The sequence below is a fragment of the Pleurodeles waltl genome, chromosome 5, assembly GCF_031143425.1.
Source record: "Pleurodeles waltl isolate 20211129_DDA chromosome 5, aPleWal1.hap1.20221129, whole genome shotgun sequence".
Taxonomy (NCBI): domain Eukaryota; kingdom Metazoa; phylum Chordata; class Amphibia; order Caudata; family Salamandridae; genus Pleurodeles; species Pleurodeles waltl.
Window position 1 is genome coordinate 1,374,924,950 of NC_090444.1, and position 14,534 is coordinate 1,374,939,483.

General features: G+C 49.5%; 1 protein-coding gene across 2 annotated transcripts in view; it reads left to right on the forward strand.

Annotated features, from left to right (window-relative positions):
* Positions 1 to 14,534, forward strand: part of PHIP (pleckstrin homology domain interacting protein) — a 1,338,206-nt gene that overhangs the window by 1,111,093 nt on the left and 212,579 nt on the right. For both annotated transcript variants that reach the window (XM_069235639.1, XM_069235640.1), the window contains 2 exons: positions 8,723 to 8,875; positions 9,054 to 9,217. In XM_069235639.1, coding sequence (XP_069091740.1) covers positions 8,723 to 8,875; positions 9,054 to 9,217 — 317 coding nt within the window. The remainder of the gene's footprint in view (positions 1 to 8,722; positions 8,876 to 9,053; positions 9,218 to 14,534) is intronic.

The following is a 14,534-nucleotide window of genomic DNA, read 5'->3' on the forward strand; positions in this document are numbered from 1 at the left end:
CTGGTTCCCTGTCCCATGACCACGTGGGATTCCGCACCCCCGGCTACGCATAGGCTGTCCAGCGTGCATGGCCTGGTGGCTGGGTTGAGGTCGCGACAAGGCGCCCCTTCTGTGGCAACGAAAGGGACTGTGGGGGCGTGTGGCAGCAGAAAGGCCAAGGGACCGAGCCGTAGCCCTGGACTCCTTGAACCTCTCTAAGGCCGAGTCCGCTTTGTCTCCGATGAGACGGGTGCCATCAAAGGCCATGTCCATGAGTGACTGTTGGACATCCCCCGAGAAACTAGAAGTACGTAACCAGGCATGGCGCCATAAGGCCACTGTCGTAGCAACCGATCTGCCCAGAGAGTCGGTCGTATCCACCCCACAACAGATGGTGAACTTTGCCCCGTCTCTCCCATCTTTGACTGCTTGGGAGACGATAGCACAGGCCTCCTCAATCTGTATCTGCAGCAGGACTTGCGCAACCGTATCCCACAGGTAGTGGGAATAACAGGCCAAAACGCATGCGGTATTCACGGACCGCATCGCGAGTCTGGAAGAAGAAAATAACTGCTTACCAAATTGTTCCAGCCTTTTGGATTCCCTATCGAGGGGTGCGGAAGGGAACGCGCCAGTAGAAGACGCTGCCAGGATAACAAGACTCTCAGGCGTAGGATGTAGGGACAGGAACTTCAGGTCGTTCGCCGCAGGCCGATGGCGGAGAGCGATCGTCCTGTTCACAGGAGCCCTGTGTTGGGTTTGGACCACGTACCCAAAAGGACGTCAGTGGGGGCTTCATTAAATGGGAGAAATGGGTTCAGATGTAGAAGCCCCAGGCTGAAACACCTCCGTCAGGAGGTTAGACCTGACTTCGACAGTAGGTAGCTCAAGGCCAAGGACCTCAGCCGCCCTACTAACCACCATACCATAGGTAGCTCCCTCCGCCGTAGCCACGGTAGAAGGAGACAGCATGCCAGAGTCAGGAGAAGTATCAAGACCACTGGCTTCGCCCAAGTCCTGCGCCCAGTCTATAGTAGGGTCTTCCTGGTATTCATAAGGGTCCAGGGACCCCTCCAATCCCTCCCCGTATTCGTGCCCATAGGAAAATGGGTCAGAATCCGACCTCGTGCGAATGGGGCCCACCGAAGTCGATGGCGGCGGCGACCGACGCAGCTCCGACTCCAAGTCGTCGGGAATGAGAATCGGGTCGATAGTGGGCACTACCGACGTCGTGAGCGTTGCTAAACGACCCGGCGCCAGGGAAGGTCTCGACTGTGCGACCGGCGTCGGTGCGGATCCGCGCACGATCCGGAGGTGACCTCAGTGGCCGGGGCCGAAGCTGCCAGCGCTGAACTCGAAGGCCCCTCAGCCAAGCCCCTTGGGCCCCCGAAGGTGCCGTATCTGGGTCGGCACACCCAAAGATGAGGGGCATGGCCTTGTAGAACTCTTTGAGTTGGGCGGGGGTCGCTCCAGCTCCGGGAAACTTGGGGAAGTGCGGAATCGACCCAGACGTAGGCTCCGAGGACGGAGGCGTAGTTCGTGGACACTCGTTCCGCGTTGCGTCGACCGAGCGACGGGGTGAAGTCGGAGAGTGATGGGACTTCTTCGACTTCTTCTTCTTCTTACCTTGACCCGAAGATTTTGAAGAAGACGAGTGGTGGTGGCTCTGCAACCGATCTCAAGACCTTCCTCTCGAGCGAGATCGGGACCTACGCGGTGTCGAGTGCCGGGCCGCCATCAGCTTTAGGGACCGCTCCCTCAAAGCCTTCGGATTCATCGCCCGCCACTCGGAGCATGACTTTGGGTTGTGGTCGCGCTCGAGGCACCACAGGCAAACACAATAAGGGTCCGTCACCGACATCATGCGGTAGCGGTCCTCGCATGGCTTGAACCCGTTCTTCGAGGACATCCTCGATGCACCAAAGGTCGCACCAAAAAATATCAACAAAATGGTCAATTTGGCAAAAAATTAGCAGAGGGTAGCTCTCCCTCGGATCAGTGCGTGGTGCGGAAAGAAAAGAACTGACGTCACTACGCTGGGGCTTCTATGTACTACTCCCGACGTCATCACGGCGACTACGATGCCTGTGGAGTCGACCAACGCCATCTATTGAGGCGCAAGGGTATTGCTTGAAGAAAAAATCTCCAGATCCAGTCTGACGTCTGGGGGAAAATTCTAAGGTAAGGAATCTGCAACTAGAAGTCTATCACATTGTGTGTTTCTTCTATTGCTTTTGTGTACAACAAATGCTTAACACTACCCTCTAATAAGCCTAAAAGCTTGACCACACTACCACAAATAGAGCATTAGTATTATCTATTATTGTCTCTATCAAGGCTCTTCGGGAACCCCTGGACTCTGTGCACACTATATCTCATTTTGATATAGTATATACAGAGCCAGATTCCTACACTTGACATACTTTATTGCTATGAGTTTCCTAGCTTAAAGATAAGTATATTGTTGGAGTAAACTCCTAGGAGTAGTATCTATTGTAGATTTGCGCTTCAGTTGATAGCTTTTTGACTCAGTATCCATTATGAGGATAAATTACTTACTTTCTGTGGTGCATTTTCATACGGATGCGCTAACCTTGCAGCTGACCCATTCAATCTGCAGTTACTGATGAGAATTATATATTTTATTTGTAAACAGTTTTCCATTACTTTGTCTTCTCCTTTGCTCTCTGCTAAAAGCAATTTAGGTGGCTTTCACATTGCTGGTTCCTTATAGAGCCAAAGCATGCTCCTCATATTGGTTTGGTGTATCTGACACCTTGGCAGCAGTCTTGTGCAATTTTCAGAATTCATTCTGGAACTTGGTAATATTTCTCTGAAAGAGCATTAGGTAAGGAGGGTATGCATCATAAAAATGCGTTAACAAATGTGGAAAAATTGAGTAGGCTATGCTAGGATCAGTCATTCATTGATAGCAGGTGGTCAGAGGTTTGTTGAAGAGACTGCTAACCATAAATTATTTACCTTGGAATACTCCCCAGAAATTAGACTAGATCTGGAAATTCTTGAGCAATACCTCAGTACTCTGACATTCTTCACTCCCCCTTAAGCCCCTAAGGAGGGTGAGAGGCTCTACCGGTTGGATCCAAGGACAACTCTTAGGTTTTAAATAAATCGTACTAAGGATCACCAGCTGGACGATTCGCTGTTTATTGGTTTTACCAGAGTGAAATAGGTAAAAATAGGTCAGGAGAGGACCATCTCTCAGTGGATTGTATTCTCTATTAAAACCTGCTATGCATTTGCAAATGCAAAAAGAAAAAGTTATGGATGGAATGCTTAACAATGTCAAACATTCACCCCTAGTACAGAGATATGGACCTAAATCCATTGGTTTTTTTTGCTACCCATGCCAGTCCAGTTTGGATCTAGCCATAGGCACACCAGTCTTGACCCTGCTCTCCATGGTAACAGTCCAGCCAGAACTGCCAGGCCTTCCCTGGAATGGAAATAAGCATTCTGGGACCGGTTTCGGAGTATCACCCCTCATCAGCCAGGCTAGGTTTACTCCAGTAGCATGGGAGCCACGTCTGGGCATGCCCTTCCGGCTTAGGGCAACAAATGCTAAAAGAACAAGTGATGGACGGAATGCTGAACAATGTCAAACATTCACCCCCAGCACAGAGATCTGTGCCTAAATCCATTGTTTTTTTTGTTTGTTACCCATGTCATTCCAGTTTGGACTGATTACATATGGCTGGGTCCAAACTGGGGTGGCATGATGGGCAAAAAAAACAATGGATTAAACCCAGATCTTTCCGTACATCATCTGTTCTTTTTGCTTTTGTTGCTCTAAGTGGGATGTGTATACCCACACATGGGCCCAGAGCTCACTGCGCCACTGGATTCAAACTAGCCTGGCTGATGAGGGTAATATTCTGAAACTAGTCCCAGGATGATTGTTTCCTGTCCAGTGAGGGCCTGGCAGCTTGAGCTGAACTGTTCCAATGGGGAGCAGGATCAAGACTTATTTGTAAATGGCTGGGTCCAAACTGGGGAGGCGTGCTGGGCAAAAAACAATGGCTTAAACCAAGATCTTAGTGACTGGAGTGAATGTTTGACATTGTTCAGCATTCCCTCAATCATCTGTATCCCCTATTAATGAGGTGTAGACAGTGACTAGGAAGCCAGGGCTCACTCAAGGTAGCTGTGGATGAGCAGCCAAGACTTATCTAGGAGACATCCAACGCTTGTGCAATACCACTACAGCCACACAGCACTTATAAACATGACAGAACCACACAGTGTAACAAAAATAAAGTTACTTTATTATGGTAACACAAATACTAAAACACTGCAAAGATAATACCTCACTAGGAGGTGAGTAAACACACTATTATATACTCATTAGAAGTCAGTGATTAGGATAGAAAGCAATAGCAAATATTAAAACTATAGGAAATAGTGTGGACCCTAGACGGAGACCAAACCTTAAAAATACACAGAAAGAGAGCAAGGGAAGCAAGGCTAACCCACACCGCCTCCCAAGAGAAACTATATAATCACAAAAGGTGTGGGGTAGTAGGAACAGGGGGTAAGACTGGGTTAGTCTTTAACCAGTGCCTGGCTACATTAGGTTGCTTTATAGGGGGTGCTGTGTTGACCTACAGGAGTATCATCTTACTTAGGTGGGGCTAGGTGGTCATATGATGAAGCAAGACACTATTATGTGTGTGAGACCACCTAGTCCGTAAAGGAAAATCCCCGCTACTCCTGTAGGTCAACACAGCACCCCCTATAAAGCAACCTAATGTAACCAGGCACTGGTTAAAGACTAACCCAGTCTTACCCCCTGTTCCTACTACCCCACACCTTTTGTGATTATATGGAGACCAAACCTTATACTAAGTAAGTGGAATGTGAAAGGCAGTCCCCCACCCAGGTACATGGAATCAGTAAAGGGGAGCTGGAGGAACTAGGAACCCCAAAACGTAAGTACCAGAGTGCCCACCAATGACCAGGATAGAAAAGGTAAGTACTTGTTTTGTTACCAACCCACAGGTTAAATTTGGACTGTGCAAGATCCAGTCAAGACAGGAAGAAAGCAAAAGTGGATTCTGACAGAAGATGACCTGCAAAAGAAGGGGACCAAGTCCAGTTCGAGTTGGAGTGTCCGGCTGTTGCAGGTGCCACTACCCACCCTTGTCGATAGTGGATGAAGAAAGTCGGCAGTGCAGCACAGGAGCAGAAGAGGAGTTCCATAAGTGATGCAAGTGATGTCCAACGACGGCGGTTGTGATTCAGTCAGTGGTGCTGAAAAAACACCTACAAGCCTTGATAAATGCAAGAGTCAGTGAAGAAGGTTTTGCAAGACTGAAGAGGACAGCAAGGCCCAAGGGACTTGACCCAAGGAGGGGAGTCTGAGGTGACCCTCAGCAGCTGGGATAGTCACAAGAAGAGGAGGCAGCCCCCACAGGCAGCAGGCACAACAGTTGCAGTGAGGCCCACTCAGCACGCCTGGAGAGGAGTCACACATCGCTGAAGCAACAGGCAGGAGAATGTGCTTTTGAAGGGAAGAGCGCTGGAGGCTGGGGCTACACGGAGCCTGAAGATCCCTTGGAAGAGGAACAAACAAGCCTTGGTAGCTGCAAGAGTTGTGGCGCAAAGGGGTACTGCCCTGCAAGGAGAGGCAAGGGGGTATAGTTGGACAGCTGGTGGAGAAAGCAAGGTGACCACTCCAGAACACCATCTATGATGCAGGATCCAGGAAGGTATGGAGAAGAAAGGATCCAGGCAGCCGGTTGCCGCTGCAGTTGGTGCTTGTGGATGCAAGGGAATGACTCCTTCACGCCTAAGGAAATTCCTTCTTTCTTCTTGTGCAGGCTGAAGACTCATTGTCCTCAGAGGATGCACAGCCGGGGAAATTTTGCAGTTGCTGGAAGGAGCTCAAGAGACCATGTTGCAGAGCGGAGTTGTCGTTGAAGTTGCAGATTGCCGGTTCCTGGAGGGTCCATTTGCAGTCCCAGTGGCCAGAAGATGAAGTAAACAATGCAAAGGAGACCTGCTGGAATCTTGCACGTCGAATCTGAAGACCCACCCAAGAGGGAAACCCTAAATAGCTCAGGAAGGGGGATTGGTCACCTTGCTGGGTGACCACCTATCAGGAGGGGGCTGTGACATCACCTGCCTGATCTGGCCACTCAGATGCTCCCAGGGGCCTCTACCCACCTTGGCTTCAAAATGGCAGAATCAAGTCACCACCTGGAGGAGCTCTGGGCACCACCCCTAGGGTGATTGTGGACACGGGAGTGGTCACTCCCCTTTCCATTGTCCAGTTACGCACCACAGCAGGGACTGGGAGTCCTTGGACTGGTACAAAATAGTTTATGCAAGGAGGGAACCAGATGTGCCCTTCAAAGCATGCTGGTGGCTTGGGGAGGCTACCCCTCCCAAACCATGTAACACCTATTTTCAAAGGGAGAGGGTGTTACCTCCCTCTCGCAAAGGAAATCCTTTGTTCTGCTCTCTCCTGTTTGAGCTGGTCAAGTAGCAGGAGGGCACAAACCTGTCCTTGGGGTGGCAGCAGCGTGGGCTGCCCAGAAAACCCCAGAAGACTTATAGGAGTAATGCTGGAGGTCCTCTAAGAAGCCATAAGAGTGCTTGGAATCATACAACCAATACTGGCAACGGTATTGGGTATGATTCAGACAATTTTGATACCAAACATGCCCAGGTTCGGAGTTACCGTTATGTAGCTGGACAGAGGTATTGACCAGTACATGGGTAAAATAGTTTCCCCGCACTTGCGAAGTCCAGGGAAATGGAGCTGGAGATCGTAGGGGCATCTCAGCTCATGGAGGGGTGCCCTCACATACAGGTACCAGCACCGTGCCCACTGGGCTAGGAGGGCCTGCCATAGGGGAGACATACGGTGACCTGGTGCAGTGACCTGTAGTGAAAGGGTGCATGTACATTTTCATGCAAGCTGCAATAGCAGGCATGCAGACACATTTTGCATGGGCTCCCATGGGTGGCAAAATACATGCTGCAGCCCATGGGGAACCCCTGGTGTCTCAATGCCCTAGGTACCTAAGTAGCATATACTTGGGACTCATATGGGGACATCAGTATGCCAATTGTGGGGTGTGCTAAGTCCTAAGCAACAAAATTAAGGGGGAGAGAAAGCACAATCGCTGAAGTCCTGGTTAGCAGGAACCCATGGAACACAGTCATAACACACTGACAGGCAAAAAGTGTGGTTAATCATGCCAAAAGAGGGTACTTTCCTACATAGCCCCACCCCCCAAACGAAGAACAATACGGCTAACTTTGCCCATTTGAGTCTTCATTGTCTAAGTGAAAATATCTGGAGAGTCCATCTGCATTGGAGTGGTTACGCTCACGTCTATGTTCGACTGTATAGTCCATTCCCTGTAGAGATATGGACTACCTCAAAAGTTTGGGATTTTCACCTTTCATCTGTTTTAATTATAGGAGGGGCTTGTGGTCTGTTTGAACAAGGAAGTGAGTGTCAAATAAGTATGGCCTCAGCTTCGTCAAAGCCCAGACCGCAGCAAAGGCCTCACTATATGGCTGACCAACGCTTTTCTCTGGGGGTCAACCTCCTGCTAATGAAATCTACAGGTTAATCCTGGCTGTCTAAATGTAGTTAAGACAGTACTGCCCATATCGCTACCTCAGAAGCATCTGTCTGCACAATAAATTGCTTGGAGTATTCAGAGCTTCTTAATATTGGAGCAGAGCACATGGCCTGTTTAAGGTCATCAAAAGCTTTTTGGCAGCTAGGTGTCCTCAAAACGTTCTTGGGCATCCTTTTAGAGGGGAGGTCATTTAGAGGGGCTACAATGGAGCCATAGTTCTTAATGAACCTGTCAGGCCTAGGAAGGCTCTGACTGGGTTTGGGTGGCAGGGGAAGTCCAATCCAGAATGGTCTGGATTTTGCCATGTAGTGTTTGGGTATGGCCTCCAACACACTCACTGGGGTCCTGGTTAGCAGGATCCCAGTTAACATAGTCAACACACTGACAGCAGGCAAAAAGTAGGGGTAACCATGTCTAAAAGGAGGGTACTTTCCTACAACTGTATTGGCACATGGAGTACTGGTTCTTGACATGTGCCAAGTGGCTACATGTACATCACTCCTCATCTTCACAAAGCACTATTGCCTGGACAGCCAACTCAGTTGGGACAGATATTTTGCCCGTTTGGTCCTCCAGAACTTTTTATGTTTAGGTCAATTAGCAGCCCCTACTCCATGGAGGTTCTCGCTGTGGTATCTATTCTAAGGTAATGAATCTGCAGTAAGAAGTCTCTTCCAGAAGAACAGATGACTTATCATGGGTAATGTTGTTTCTGGTAGAGACACAAACTGCAGATTCCATACCATCTTTCGCGCCTCCCTGCTCTGAGAACTGTTCCTCTCCTGATGAAAGATCTTTAGATTCTGCAATCTGGCCACAATTATTCTGGAGTGGCTCTGCATCTGTAGCCTTGGAAAGTTGCAACAGAAACTAATGTCAACATACTGGGGTGGCGCCTCTATAGGCACTGTACAGGTCAAATCTGGCACGTACAACGTGGAGCCGTCAGCGCCACCTAGCAGCAGATAGAGGCATTGCTCAAGAATGTCCGGATCCAGTCTGACGAGTGAGGAGTATTCTATAGTACAGAATCTGTGGTTAGACCAAAAAAAGGTGTTACTGAAGGAAACTGGCATAATTTCAAGTTTCTGATTGCTTATAGTATGTGAATATCTCTTTTCTAGGATTACACAAGCATCATTGACACACCAATGGACTTTGCCACTGTTAAAGGATCCCTGGAGGCAGGAAATTATGACTCTCCAGTGGAGTTGTGCAAGGATGTGAGGCTCATTTTCAGCAACTCCAAATCCTACACGCCAAGCAAACGATCAAGGGTAGAAAATCTAAGACTTTTACTTATATTCTTTTGTTCATATTTCATCAGTGTTTTACAAAAAACTGTTAAGAGGAAAGTTGTGCTTTCAGAGTTAAAATATGTTAAAAATTGTAAAGGATGTATTGATCTAACATAATTTTTTCATTTTTGAATAACATTTATGTTATTTTCATTAGATCTACAGCATGAGCTTGCGTTTGTCTGCTTTCTTCGAAGAGCGCATCAGTTCTGTTTTAGCAGATTATAAATCTGCACTTAGCTTTCATAAAAGAAGTTCTGCACCCAAACACAGGAAGAGGAGGAAAAGGAGCAACTCTTCATCCAGTAGTAATTTGTCAAGGTATGTCAGTCCTTGTGGACACTATGCGAATTGCCTCGCCTTTCAACTTTGCTTCACCCCTATACTTCACCTGTGTACCTCATGTCTCTGTTAATTTTTTCACCACCTTGATGGATTGAGCTATTTCCAAGGTGCTATTTTTATATTTATGACGGATACTTCGATGTGCAGATGACTCACTTTTTGATTTTCCAAGACATCAAAATGAATCTAGAATCTTTTCAATAGTTTTCCACATCAGTAGGGAAAGTTTGTTCTACTTTTTCCCTGGAAGCAATGTAATTGTGATGTCACTAATGCCATAAGTGCCCTCACCGCCGCCCTGATGTGGGTTCCCACCTTTCCACACCATCTACCCTTCTCAGCAGCAACAGCAGGCCAACTTGCTCTGAACACAATACTGGGGATGCGGCAAAAGAAGAGTTTGTCCCCTCCCTTTTCCTCCCCTCTCTTCCACATCCTCCTCCCCAGTCACTGAAGGGAAGCAGCCCTGGTTCCTTCTTGTTGGAACTTGGAGCGCCGTTTAGGGGATGGTTATCCTCCTTTTCACAAGCCTGGAAGGCCGTCAGTTTGGACCAATGAGTGTTACAGATTGTAGAAATGGTATCTGATGGAGACTTCTTGTTGCAGATTGCTTACCTTAGATCTTCCTCCAGATGTCAGTCTAGATCTGGAGATTTTTCTCAAGCAGTACCCCCGCGTGCCGTTAGGTGATGTCTGTTGGCTCCGCGTCCATCGTCTGCATCGTGCGCGCCAGATATGACATTGCGGGACCTATATAGTCACCCCTCCAGTTGACGTCAGTTCTTTTCTTTCTGTCAAGCGCAGAATCCAAGAAGAGCTTCCTCCAGTCACTTTTTGACTGATCTTTTTCAATGTTTTGTCAACGATTTTTGAGTGTTTCACTCCTGGTGTGTTGAGACGTCTTCACTCAAGACCGGGTTTAGGCCTTGGGAATCTGATCATTGGATGATGTCCGTGATGGATCCGCACCTCGTGTCCTTGTGGTTTTTTTGAAGCGGTACAATGACCCAAAGTTGTGCTCACAGTACCAAGCCATGAATCCGAAAGCTTTGAGGGTGCTAAAACTACTTGATGCCCTGCGCTCCGTTCCACATCACTGCCGATCTCGGTTGAGAGGAGAGTCCAGAGAGTGGTTTCTGAGCATCCATTCTTCATCGTCCCACTCCCAAGTTCTCGGGATGATTGGGTAAGTCAAGGCACAAGAAGTCGTTGAAGAACAAACGTTCTTTGACTTCACCCCATAAGTCGGCCGATGCAATAATGGAAAAGGAGTATTGTCATTCTAGGCCTACATCCTTGGAGCCTGCGTGTGGATCAGCTCTGCACCACACCCGTTTCCAGTAGCCAGAACAACCCCTGCCCAACTCCTCAAATTCTATGAGGCCATGCGCCTCATATTCAGGCAGTCCAACTCTGCTGGAGCGCCTTCGGGCCCCACAGTCAGCGGGAGCCCCCTCGGGTTCCGCGCCGGCGGCTTCGGGCTCAGCTCCGGAGGGCATCCATGGATTTGTTCCTGGATCCGAACCATCTTTACCTTCCCCGATGACAGTTCTGACATCGGCGCTCCCGATGCTGCCCCTACCTACAGTCGGAGTCGGCAATGAGGATGGGGTGGACGCAAACACGGAGCCAAACCTGCTTCGTGTAACACCAATTCAGACTTAGGCAGTATCCTTGCTTCCTAGGTCGGATCCTGACCCTTATTCCCTTGGATTGGGATATGGTGAGGATTGGGAGGGGCTGCTGGATCCTTGGGAGTACCAGCTTGAAAATCCAATGGACTGGCAGATGGACCTGGGTGAAGCTAGTGGTCTGACACTGGCATGCTTTCTCCCCCCTACTTTGGCTACGGAGGTGGAAGCATCCTACTCCATGCTGGTAAGGAGTGCGGCCAAGATCCTGGGTGTAGGAAAGTAGGATCTTTCTGATATGGTTGCCCCACTTTTTGCCTGGTGTCAGTGTGTTTTGACTGTAGTGAACTGGGATCCTGCTAACCAGGACCCCAGTGTAGGAGGCTTGCTCAGTCTATGGTATACACCTACGGTTGGGCACCCTATACAGAGTCCAGGCAACCCTTAGTGATAGTATATGGAGTCCATATAGTAAAGGCTTTCTAGTGGCAGCGGAGGCGAGCAGCTGAGCTTATCCAGGAGGAATGTAAAGCACTTGCATTACCACAGTAGTCAGACAATAACTCACTCACAGTAAAGAACCACACAAGTGTTGCAAAAATAAAAGATTCTTTATTACAGCACTACTACTAGACTAACATTGGTATATCTCCTTTTGGAGCTATCTACACAAAATGTACACAAAATAACCAGCAGAAATCGCATAGAAATACACAAGGCCCTATGGGAGTGGCAAACCATATACTAAAAAAGTGAAATGTGAAACAGTGACCCCCCCCCAACCAAGGTAAGTGTGGTAGTTATCTAGGGTCTGGGGCAGTTAGAAACACCAGAGGTAAGTTCATTAAGTGTCCCCAGCAACCATTTGCTAGATAGTTACCCAACCAGTTGTCCCATAGGCTAACACAGAGTAGTGGGTGGTGTTTGTGGAATTCAGGACCCTTCCCACTGGACCCCAAGGAAACCAGCAGACAAGAGGAAGGTTGGAGAAGACCCCCACCGCAGGATATGGAGAAGACGGAGTACCTACTCCAGGGGACCTAAATGCAGAGGGGAGAAGGGCTTCTCTCTGAAGTCAGTGGATGCCTTGGATTGTCCAGCTGCTGTCATGACCTGTGGACGAGGTCGGTGGAACCCAGGGATGGGTTCTGGACATGGAGGACCTGCAAAGGAAGGGTACAGAGTCCAGCACCCTTGGAGGTGTCAAGTTGGTGCAGGTACCACAGGTTCAAGATTTGCAAGTAATACTTCAAATGAACGGTATTTCACTCAGGTATTCTAGGAACTTTGAATAATCACAATAGCATGTACAGTTTTGCGTAAAATGGCAATAAGCTATTTTCGAAGTGGACACAGTGCAAAAATCAACAGTTCCTGGGGGAGGTAAGTAAATGTTAAGTTCACAGGTAAGTAAAACACTTACAGGGTTCAAAGTTGGGTCCAAGGTAGCCCACCGTTGGGGGTTCAAGACAACCCCAAAGTTACCACACCAGCAGCTCAGGGCCGGTCAGGTGCAGAGGTCAAAGAGGTGCCCAAAACACACAGGCTTCAATGGAAACAGGGGTGCCCCGGTTCCAGTCTGCCAGCAGGTAAGTACCTGCGTCCTCAGAGGGCAGACCAGGGGGGTTTTGTAGGGCACCGAGGGGGACACAAGCAGGCACAGAAAGTACACCATCAGGGACACAGGGGCGGCTGGGTGCAGAGTGCAAACAGGCGTCGGGTTTCAGATAGGATTTAATGGGGAGACCTGGGGGTCTCTTCAACGATGCAGGCAGGCACAGGGGGTGCTCCTCGGGGTAGCCACCACCTGGGCTAGGCAGAGGGTCGCCTGGGGGTTGCTCCTGCACTGGAGTTCTGTTCCTTCAGGTCCTGTGGGCTGCGGGGTGCAGTGTTGGTTCCAGGCGTCGGGTCCCTTGTTACAAGCAGTCGCGGTCAGGGTGAGCCTTCTGGATTTCCTCTGCAGGCGTCGCTGTGGGAGTTCAGGGGGGTCAACTCTGGCTACTCACAGGCTCGCAGTCGCCGGGGAGTCCTCCCTGTAGTGTTAGTTTTCCGCAGGTCGAGCCGGGGACATCGGTGCAGAGTGGAAAGTCTCACGCTTCCGGCGGGAAACGTGGGGTCTTTAAAGTTGCTTCTTTGTTGCAGAAAGTTGCAGTTTTTTTTTAACAGGGCAGCTATTCTCTGGAGCTTCTTGGTCCTTTAGATGCAGGGCAGTCCTCTGAGGCTTCAGAGGTTGCTGGTCCCTGTTGGATGCGTCGCTGTTGCAGCTTTCATCGAAGTAGGGTGACAGGCCGGTGGGGCTGGGGCCAAATCAGTTGTCATCTCCGTCTTCACTGCAGGGCTTCAGGTCAGCAGTCCTTCTTCTTTAGGTTGCAGGAATCTGTCTTCTTTGGTTCTGGGAGCCCCTAAATACTGAATTTAGGGGGGTGTTTAGGTCTGGGAGGGCAGTAGCCAATGGCTGCTGGCCCTGAGGGTGGCTACACCCTCTTTGTGCCTCCTCCTTGTGGGGAGGGGGGCACATCCCTAATCCTATTGGGGGAATCCTCCATCCACAAGATGGAGGATTTCTAAAAGTAAGAGTCACCTCAGCTCAGGACACCTTAGGGGCTGTCCTGACTGGGGAGTGACACCTCCATGTTTTCCTCATTATCTCCTCCAGCCTTGCCGCCAAAAGTGGGGGCAGTGGCCGGAGGGGAGGGCATCTCCACTAGCTGGGATGCCCTGTGGCGCTATAACAAATGGGGTGAGCCTTTGAGGCTCACCGCCAGGTGTTACAGTTCCTGCAGGGGGAGGTGAGAAGCACCTCCACCCAGTACAGGCTTTGTTCCTGGCCACAGAGTGACTAAGGCACTCTCCCCGTGTGGCCAGCAAAATGTCTGGTGTGTGGCAGGCTGGCAAAAACTAGTCAGCCCACACTGGAAGTCGGGTAAGTTTTCAGGAGGCATCTCTAAGATGCCCTTTGGGTGTATTTTACAATAAAGTGCACACTGGCATCAGTGTGCATTTATTGTGCTGAGAAGTTTGATACCAAACTTCCCAGTTTTCAGTGTAGCCATTATGGTGCTGTGAAGTTCGTGTTTGACAGACTCCCAGACCATATACTCTTATGCCTTCCCTGCACTTACAATATCTAAGGTTTTGCTTTGATACTGTAGGGGCATAGTGCTCATGCACCTATGCCCTCACCTGTGGTATAGTGCACCCTGCCTAGGGCTGTAAGGCCTGCTAGAGGGATGACTTACCTATGCCACAGGCAGTGTGAGGTTGGCATGGCACTCTGAGGGGAGTGCCATGTCGACTTAGTCTTTTTCTCCCGACCAGCACATACAAGCTGTGAAGCAGTGTGCATGTGCTGAGTGAGGGGTCCCTAGGGTGGCATAAGACATGCTGCAGCCCTTAGAGACCTTCCCTGGCATCAGGGCCCTCGGTACCGGGGGGTACCAGTTACAAGGGACTTACCTGGGTGCCAGGGTTGTGCCAGTTGTAGAGACAAAGGTACAGTTTAGGGAAAGAACACTGGTGCTGGGGCCTGGTTAGCAGGGTCCCAGTACACTTTCAAATCATAACTTAGCATCAGCAAAGAGAAAAAGTCAGGGGTAACCATGCCAAGAAGGCATTTCCTTACAGAGCTGGATAGCAGGGTGGTCGCTCCTCTGTCCTTTGTG